The sequence below is a fragment of the Nicotiana tomentosiformis genome, chromosome 9 (genome assembly GCF_000390325.3).
Source record: "Nicotiana tomentosiformis chromosome 9, ASM39032v3, whole genome shotgun sequence".
Classification (NCBI taxonomy): Eukaryota; Viridiplantae; Streptophyta; class Magnoliopsida; order Solanales; family Solanaceae; genus Nicotiana; species Nicotiana tomentosiformis.
In genome coordinates, this window is record NC_090820.1 from 84,714,027 (window position 1) to 84,724,604 (window position 10,578).

The 10,578-nt window shown below is 40.9% G+C and overlaps 1 protein-coding gene across 1 annotated transcript; it reads left to right on the top strand.

The window, feature by feature from the left end:
• Positions 1-5,255: 5,255 nt before the first annotated feature.
• LOC138899120 (uncharacterized) lies at positions 5,256-5,771 on the top strand. The gene has a single exon (XM_070185241.1). The coding sequence runs from the start codon at positions 5,256-5,258 to the stop codon at positions 5,769-5,771; it is 516 nt and encodes a 171-aa protein (XP_070041342.1).
• The last annotated feature ends 4,807 nt before the right edge of the window (positions 5,772-10,578 follow it).

Below are 10,578 nucleotides of genomic sequence, written 5' to 3' on the forward strand. Positions count from 1 at the left end.
TGGCCTGTAGTCTTTCAGCATGTAATGTTTGTACTTGTATTCATTCATTTGGTATGTAATAATTGGTAATAACGAATGATGGGGAAATTAGTAAAAAAGGGGGATAGGGTACTTTAATTCTCACATGAATCGGTAGAAAACATGCCTATAGGATGGGAAAATTAGTAAAAAAGGAGGATAGGTTACTTTAATTCTCACATGAATGGGTAGAAAACATGACTATAGGATTTATGTGGTCTATTTTCTATTTTCCTTACATGCCTTTAGTTTCATGTGTAGAAAGCCTGCCTATAGGAGTCACGCACACACTACACCTAACTTGTCAAAACATGTTAGTTCAAGTGTTTGCTATACCTGTTTCCATGTCTACTATTGTGCACACTTAGACAACATGCCTATAGGATGTAATCAAGCGTGCCTTGCTAATCGAGATACCATGTTTATATGATTTCAAATAACCAATTGGTCAAATTGCTTCTATTACTTTAGTATACTGCCCATCTAGATACTATGATTATAGAGTTCTGATCTTTAATCGACTATTTCCGTTGTTTTCATTACACTGCCCCGTCTGGATGACATGTCTATAGGAATAAACTGTTTTAAAATCAACTTAATTGTCAATTGTTAGAAATCCTGCCTATATGATGTTGTTGCGCATAAAAACTATTTGTGAGATCAACGTTGTTAATACTAGACTCTCAAAGCTGTGTCATTGACTAATCATGCAGCTGCTAGGAACCATGCCTATATGACATTAACGTCTGCCTAAGGTGCATGCTTATAAAATCAGCATTAGTAAGATGATCACTCGTATTGCTTTATTGCCTCACCAACAATTAGAAATCATGCCTATAGGACTTACGATGCTTTAACCTACCTATACGCTACTTATATAATACTTTTAATCAGAATTACATAGAAAGTCTGCCTATAGGACTTAACGATTAACACCATATACTACCTAATCTAAAAATCTGTGACTGATCGCGTGCTTATGCGCTTATGTGTAGAGGCTAACTTGAGCCTTTCATTGCAATTATGTGTAGTTCTACCTGTTTTGAATTTTGCCTAGTTTTTATCATTTTGAGCATCCTAAGTAAAGTCTAAAACCACCCAAATAGAGGTCCAAAGCCTCCTGGACCATAGGTATGGGATGGGTAGTGGACGCATAGAGTACGACCTAGAATTTGATTAGAACGCTTTTAGGTAAACAACTTCAACATAGTAATCAGGTAGCAGGAGATGATAGTCTGTGCCCGCTGAATAATATGAGAAACTCCTACCTAAAGAAAGTTTCGAAGTACTATTTATGTTGCACGGGGTGATCCTTTAGGCTAAAAAACTTAGGACCCCCCTTTTCCTTTATATGTTTGATATCCACACTTAGTCGTTCAATATAGTCCAATGTAGTTGTATCCTTGTAGTCATACTAAGATTTGTAGCGATTCTAATATGTATTAATAAGACTCTTCAACTTCTAATCTCTCTTTATTTATTTGATGACCTAGCCTAATTACATAATCCACATAGTTTAATGTTCGGCCAGGACCCACAGTTGTGGACCTCGAAGAGTGCCTAACACCTTCTCTCCGAAGTATTTTGAGCCCTTACCCGACCTTTGGTGGCGTTGACTAAACAGAGTTATCCGTAAATAGGTGCCCTAAAGAACCTTAAAATTGTTAGGTGGCAAATCTTTTCATTTAATACCCATTTAAAAGAGTTGTCACACGTCAAAACCTGATTTTGCAAGAAAAATGGGCACGACAGCATGGAGACTCTGCTGGGGATTTACACTTAGGCTCTTACCATAACGAGCTTGACTTATGTGAACTATTTTGTTTGTTACATGCACATCCCTTCCATTATTCACCTTTATTTGTTTAAAATTGCTATGCTATGCACATCCCTTCCCCTATTCACCTATATTTGTTAAAATTTGCGATGACATGCACATCCCTTCCCTTATTCAACTTTATTTGTTTAAATTTTCTATGACATCATTCCCCATACTCTCCTTTGTTTGTATGACCGCTCTCTATTTCTTTTCATCTTGACCGCTATATTATCCCAATTTTACGTTCTCACATATTTTCATGAGCCAAACTGACTTCTTTCTTTTGCCTTTCTTTTTTTTATTTTCATGCTCATTTTTACTATTTTATTTACTGCTTCTTACATGCAAATACTTGGCAATGTGTTATTATTTCTGCCTAAATTATGCTCCACATCATACTCCACTCGTACCAATTATCAACATAGCGGCGCTTGATGAGTGTCCACGCTCTCTTGAAAATTACCCCTTTTAAATAGAAAAGGCTTATTTGCAGTAGACTAGTCGATCAGCAGTGAAATCAACGGTCCCGTGCCTTTCCCTCTCAAGTTGTCCACTTGGGACTATCAGTCTAGATTATTCTAGAAACCATAGTCAAACTTGAAACGTACATGCATCATGCTAAACATAGTATGGGTTAGGGCGTTATTAATGTAACAACCCACTACGACGAACCTTGTCCAAACTCCGACGAGATTTCCACAATCCCAATGGACACTATCATTATACATGCATTTACTTGGAGAAAATGCGCCAACGTGTTGATCATTATTGCGTATGTAGTTAAATCTGGAGGGGGAAAGGGCTAACTTTTGTCTGTTTGCAGAAAATGAAGCATGAAATCCCCCCCAGGTTCGGTATGGTCCAAAGCATTCTACCCTTGCTACTTGACTGGTGGAATGACCTTGCACCTTGCGACAAAAATCATGTGAGAAGAGTACTTGGTGACCTGCCATCCTTGCTAAGCATTCAACCAAACAGGGAATTGATTGAGGCTGCTACCATGTTCTGGGATGAGAAAATAGCTATTTTTCGATTTGTCAATATTGAAATGACTCATCTCCTAGAAGATATAGGAGGCTTCACTAAGTTGCCATGGGATTGTCCGGGATTAATGGTACCAGAGAATCGCACTCCCTGTGGTTTTCTGAAATTAATGGGTTTAAAGAAGAATGATGAGCTGCTCTTTCTAAAGAAATCATACATCCCTTTTGAATTCCTTTACGAGCATTATGGGCAAAGCAAGACATATCGTCATCATCATGGTGAACTCGTCATTACTTCCTTGGGTTGGATGCACTGCAGGGTTTATGTGTTCATCGTCTGCTTCTTGGGGTCGTTGATATTTCCAATGAAGGGAGGAAGGATTCATACTCGATTAACCATGATCGCTAGGACCTTGATTGAGGGAATCGAGGGACAAACGTATACCATCATCCATATAATCTTATCTGAGATGTACCGCGCTCTAGCTCGGTGCAAGTATGGATTTGGACACTTTAAGGGTTGTAATATGTTACTCTAAGTCTATCTACTGGAACACTTTCAGAGGGGAGAGTATCGTCAAGAGCTTCTGCGAAGGCCGCTGAATGACTACATATCCAACCATCACCCAAAGAAAATGACGTTTATCCCAGATAGGTTTGCACAGCCAGAAAATGTTGTAAGTTGGGGGTGTTTCTTCAGCAATCTGACAGATGAGTAAGTACATTGGATGTTTGAATGGTTTCCTAGCAGTGAGTTCATTATCAGGTCAAGGGGGACTACTTATCTGGTACTGATTGGGTTGCGAGGCATCTATCCTTATGCTCCCATAAGGGTAATGAGGCAAGCGGGGAGAAAACAGGTCATACCTATGGTTTCCAACATGGTTCAGTACAAGGTAGATTTCAAAGGAGATGTCATTCTGTTTAAGTTCGAGGCACAACATATGTGGAACCAAAAGATCATTGCGAAGAGAGAAGCTATTGAGCCAGACAGGTATCACGCCGGTCATATGTACTACTATCTATCATGGTTGGAGGATGACGTAGTAGGTGACGTCAATCCAGGAGTCAATCTAAAGGATAGGATAATAGAGGAGGTGGTTGAGGCACATGTTAAGTATAAGAGGCTACATAAAAGGGTGTTCGAGTCCGAAGCTAAATATCTGGAACAACACAAAGTGAACATGGAGGTGATAAAGGAATGGAAGGCGATTTCCACTAAGTCAACAGAGAAATTTGAACACTTGGAGCAAGGATTGATGGAGCTCGAGGGGAAGATGAGAAAGAGACTCTCATATTGCCAAGGCATGGATGGCAGTGAAGGAGGACATCTAGCAAAAGCTTACTTATTGTTGGATATGCGCGATCTGGGGAACCAGATTGATGGGGTCAAAAGAGCCAAACATGGAGAAGGTCCTTCACGGACCAAGTTGACTAGGAAATGATGTTCTTTATTACTTTCTAGATTTCGATTGTAATAAGGATAAATTCCATTAGTAACTTTATTATTATTATTGATTTAGTAAAGGTTTGACTCATTTTTCGCATTAATGAAATGACTCAAATGTTGGCATCAATTTTCTCCAAGTATGTGTGTCGCTTAGGACGACCTCAAGCACAATGAGGTCCCCAAATTAGGATGTGAATTATTGCATGACATTGTGAAACATGTTGAAATATTGAAATAACTCTTTTATTTCACCTTACTAACTTGATTACCTTTTGCCTTTTCTTTTATTTTTGATTATTCATGTTCCCAGAGGTTGGTTCGTGCATATTGGCATCATCAACATACCTTAACAGATCCAGAGGTCCTCCGCCTCCTCCTCCACCAAGCGATCCCAAATGCAAAGGCAAAGGAAAAGGGAAAATGGATGATTTTAGTGGTATCAAGAAAGGCAACGCTACTATGGCAGAAAATGTTGAAATTTCAGATGGCCGAAGTACTCCAGTACAGAATGAGTTGGTCTTACGTTAGGAGCAGAAAATCCTGGAACTACAGGGCGAGCTTGAGTAGGTCCGAAATTTGGCAAACCTCTCCCTCACTCTCAATGTACCAAACATTAACCAGCAAAATACGACTACCCAGAACCAAACATCACCGCAAAACACACAAAACCAAAACCCACCACCAAATCCTCTCGCACCACACTAGTATCACGCACCTCCCGAGAACCTTAACCCGCCCCCTATATCGACCCCTCAACAATACCACCATCATCCAACTCAATACCCGCAAACCACTACTTATTACACTCCCCATAATGCACCACAACCTACTCCCGATCCCCAAAACTCGACCAATGACCACCCCTATACCCAAGTTCCAGGAATACATCAAAGTAATCTGATATATGTGGAAACCTCAAGCCCACACCCCGCAACAAACCCTATACATACCTGAGTCGACTGTGAAGGACCTACTCATTAAAAACATGGCGGAGGAACTCAAGAAGCTCACTGGTAAAGTTCATAGTGTTGAAGGTGGTAAAGGCGTTGAAGGTTTAAACTATGAGGACTTATGTATTCAGCCGGATGTGGAACTTCCGGAAGGTTACAAACCTCTCAAGTTCGAATTGTTCGATGGAACTGGTGACCCGAATATGCATCTGAGAACGTATTGTGACAAGCTTGTAGGAGGGGGAAATAATGCACAAATCCGCATGAAACTGTTCATGCAAAGCCTTACAGGAGATGCCTTGTCTTGGTTTATCAGTCAAAACCTACAGAAGTGCGTTAGTTGGGTGAGTATGGCATCAGACTTCGTGGATAGATTCAGGTTCAACACGAAAATCATGCCAGATGTTTTCTACAATCAAAACCTCAAGAAGAATCCGACAAAAACCTTCCGCGAGTATGCTACTCGTTGGAGATCAGAACCCGCAAAGGTAAGGCCAACACTTGAAGAGGAACAAATGAACAAGTTCTTTGTCAGAGCTCAAGACCCGTAGTATTACGAAAGGTTGATGGTTATTGAAAATCACAAGTTCTCCGACATCATCAAGTTAGGAGAAAGAATAGAAGAAGGAATTAAGAATGGGATGGTGACCAATTTCGAGGCACTGCGGGGTACAAATAAAGCTTTGCAATCAGGAGGCATTTCGAAGAAGAAAGAAGTGGGTATTGTGATAGTAGCCCAGGGCCCTAAGTCTCCCCTCACATACCAAACACCTCCACCCATATGTCAACCCTCACCCCCAAGATACCAACACCCTGATTCCACCTACCACACCTATAATGCTCAACCTGCATATTACCATTAACCTCCACCCACCCACCAAAACTACCCAAAGCCGCGTTCGAATTTCAACCGCAGACCTCCTACATAATACACCCCAACTGCTGAACCCATAGACCAATTATATCAAAGACTGAAGGCTGCTAGTTATGTTACTCCTATCCCTGATGTTGCTGTGGAAAACCCCTCCCAATGGATCAACCCCAACAAAACATGTGCTTATTATTCAGGCATGAATTGTCATACCATTGTGTCGCACATTGAAGGACAAGATTCAGACGCTGATCGAAGGAAGCTGCGTCAAATGTTTGTAACAACCCTCTCCGAGATCATAGATGTGGGGGAGTGATGTGATAGAAATGGATGAAGAATGGGATAAGGAAGGGTCCATTAGACTCATCCGAGAGGGAGACATTCCTAAAACATCTCAGTTACCCTCACGTCAGTTGTGGTATAAACCCAAGCACCAATTGAAGTTGAGGTTGCTACACCCTTCACAGTGATGGTAGCTCCCAGGCCATCTTACATGTCTGATGCCATACCGTGGGACTATGTTGCGGAGGTAAGAAGAAAGGGAAAAGAAAAAAGTAGAGGAAACAAGTGTCGCACAAGGTATGACTAGAACTGGCAGAGTTCACACACCTGAGAATCTTGGAGGAACAAGCAAGGAAGCTGCATCTAAGCCTCCTGTTATTGAGACTGTCGTTGACGATCTTTTGAGAAAGATACAAGCAAGGGAGTACTCTGTTGTAGACCACTTGAACAAAACTCCTGCTCAAATATCCATCTTATCACTGTTGCAAAACTCAAATGCACACATGAAATCTTTAATGAAGGTGTTACGTGAATCTTATGTGCCCACCGACATCACTAGTGGAGAGATGGCTAACATTGTTGGACAGGTATTGGAGAGCCACAAAATCACTTTTCACGAAGATGAATTACCACCAGAAGGACTGAGTCACAATAGGGCGTTGCACATCATGGTGCAATTGGAAGATAAGTTCATTGCCAGGGTCTTGATAGATGGAGGTTCAAGTCTCAAAATATGTCCATTGACCACTCTAAAGAGACTAGGTAAAGGCCTGTACGAGATACAGATGGGAAGCATGAATGTGAAGGTGTTTGATGGATCTCAGAGAGCCATCATTGGAGAAATCAACCTCAGTCTACAGATGAATCCGACTTGGTTTGATGTCAAGTTCCAAGTGCTAGATATATCTGCTACTCACAACCTATTGTTGGGATGACCATGGATACGTGTCGTTGGCGCAGTGGCTTCAACTCTGCATCAGGCTGTGAAGTTTGAATGAAATCACCAGGAGGTGATCATCCATGGATATGGAAGTAACCCTATTTACACCAATAATTGTTCCGGTCATCGGAAACAGATAGAAGATGGGTGGAGAAACATACCATTGCATCGAACGAGTCAATGCAATTGAAAAGGACCTATGGTGGAGCAACAAGATAGAAAGCATACTGCTATGGATGGGGTATGAACCCGGAAAGGGTCTCGGAAAAAGTCTTCAAGGGATCACCAAACTCGTACAGCCACAACATCATGGTATGACTTTTGGACTCAGATACGAATGCACATGGCAAGAATATCAGGATTGGTCACCACTACGGCATGCTCCTTTTTATCCACTGGACCAACCGGTACCACCTCTGCACTAGACGTTCCCTCAAGCTGACATGATGTGGAGATCTGAGGAAGATGAGGTTTTGGCTGGCATGAGGAAGTTGTTTCTAGATGAAGAAGACATGGAATACAGTGCAATTGTTGAGGAGATGGAGAAGGAAGACCTTACCATTCAGACTATGGAGGAAGTAGTTGTTCTCAAGAACACACCGCTGCCCCATCCCGGGCCAGTCGAGTTTCTGGGTAGCCTGGCAAATTAGCATGAATTAAGTTAAAATAGTTTTGAGCATTTGAGATATTTTTCAGTATTTTGTTTTGAAATAATTACTCAAGCCATCGAGTTGCACTTGTTGTCATTTTAAAAGTTTTATTAATGCATTATGGCTTTTTATATTTATTATTACTTTTTTATATTTTTTCAGCATAATTATTACATATCCTAATGAACCTATGACTGTAACATGTAATGAGACAACGTAGCATAAGGACAGTGATTCAAAGGATCTGGAAGATGATATAATACATGAGGAAATCGTGAGAGAAGTAGATAACTTTGAAAACAAACCAAAGTCTAATTTGGAAGAAACTGAGGTCGTTAACTTAGGGGATTCCGAAACGGTCAAGGAAACATGTATAAGCATTCATCTATCAGTGTCGGAGAAAGAAGAGTATATTGGATTCCTAAAGGAATATGAAGACCTCTTTGCCTAGTCCTACGACGATATGACTGGTTTAAGCACATCGATAGTAGCTCACAAATTACCCACCAAACCTATGTGTCCACCAGAAAAGCAGAAGCTCAGTCCCAACATGAACATGGCAAGTCCCAAAGATGATTTCCCGTGTCCCAACATACACATACTGATTGATAATTGTGCCAAGCATGAGCTCCAATCCTTTGTTGATTACTTCGCAGGTTACCATCAAATCTAGATGGATGAAGAAGATACCGAAAAGACAGCCTTCATCACACCATGGGAAATATATTATTACAAAATGATGTCATTAGACTTGAAGAATGCTGGAGCCACCTACATAAGAGCCATGACGACCATCTTCCACGATATGATACACAAGGAAATGGAGGTGTACGTGGATGATTTTATCATAAAATCTAAAAGGAGTTCGGATCATATAGCAGACTAAAAGAAATTTTTCGACTGGCTTCGTAAATACAATTTGAAGTTGAATCCTACAAAGTGTGCTTTTGGAGTCCCTGCACGAAAGTTGTTAGGATTCATCGTCAGTCATAGAGTGATTGAGTTAGAACCATCAAAAGTCAAAACTATCCAGGACTTGCCACCTCCAAAGAATAAGAAAGAGGTGATGAGTTTTTTAGGGCGCCTCAATTACATCAGCCGCTTCATAGCACACTCAACCGTGATATGTAAGCCAATCTTTAAAATGCTAAGGAAAGATGATGCAACAAGTTGGACTGAAGAATGTCTGAATGCTTTCGACAAAATCAAGGAATATTTATCTATACTGCCCGTTCTAGTCCAACCAGAACCCGGAAGACCTCTGCTGCTTTACTTATCCGTGTTATATGGAGCTTTCAGTTGCGTTCTGGGACAACATGATGAAACTAGAAGGAAGGAACATGCAATATATTATCTGAGCACGAAATTAACGCCTTATGAAGCCCGATACTCTTTGCTAGAACGCACCTAATGTGCTTTGACATGGATAGCTCAGAGGTTGAGGCATTATTTCTGTGCATACACTACATATATCATATCAAGGATGGATCTGCTAAAATACATCTTTCAGAAACCCATGCATACAGATAAGTTAGCAAAGTGGCAAATATTGATGAGTGAGTTCGACATTATCTATGTAACTCAGAAGGCAGTCAAAGGGCAAGAATTGGTAGACCACTTGGCAGAAAACACCATAGGCGAAGAATACGAACCATTGAAAACGTATTTTCCCGATGAGGGGGTGTCATTTATAGGAGAAGATATCACCGAGTCATATGATGGTTGGAGGATGTTCTTCGACATAGCAGCAAACTTCAAAGGAGTAGGCATCAGAGCTATTTTAGTATCAGAAACTGGTCAACACTATCCGGTATCCGCAAAACTCAGGTTTTCATGCACTAACAATATGGTGGAATATGAGGCCTGCATCATGGGACTCAGATTGGCTATTGACATGAACATTCAAGAGCTGTTGGGAATTGGAGACTCAGATCTTTTGGTGCACCAAGTTCTAGGGGAATGAGCTATGATGAACACAAAAATATTGCCATATTTGCACTGTGTACAAGAGCTGATCAAGAGGTTCACGAAAATAGAGCTCAAACACGATACACAGATTAAGAATGAGTTTGCAGATGCATTAGCCACTTTGTCTTCCATGATATAACACCCAAATAAGAATTTCATTGATCATATACCAATAGGAATTCATAAGCAACCAACTTATTATGCTCATGTTAAAGAAGAGATTGATGGAAATTCGTGGTTCCACGATATCGAGAAGTACCTGGAAAAGGGAGAATACTCAGAGACTGCTACCCATACTCAGAAGTGCACGCTTCGCAGATTAGCCAACCTTTTCTTTTAAAGTGGAGGAATTCTGTATAGAAGGACTCCTGACATGGGATTACTGCGATGTGTTGATGCCAAGGAGGCATCCGGTTTGCTCGAGGAAATACATGCTGGAACGTGCAGACCTCACATGAATGATTTCGTTTTGACCAAGAAGATACTTCGAGTAGGGTATTTCTGGATGACTATGGAAAAAGACTGCATCAAGTACATTCAAAAGTGTCACCAATGCCAGATACATGCTGACATGTTATGAGAACCACCCAAAGAACTCAATGTAACAAGTTCACCCTGGCCTTTCTCCGCTTGGGGTATGGATGTCA

What these genes read in the sequence shown, in the direction of transcription:
- LOC138899120 (XM_070185241.1), top strand. Translation starts at nt 5,256, where the DNA reads ATGGCGGAGGAACTCAAGAAGCTCACTGGTAAAGTTCATAGTGTTGAA.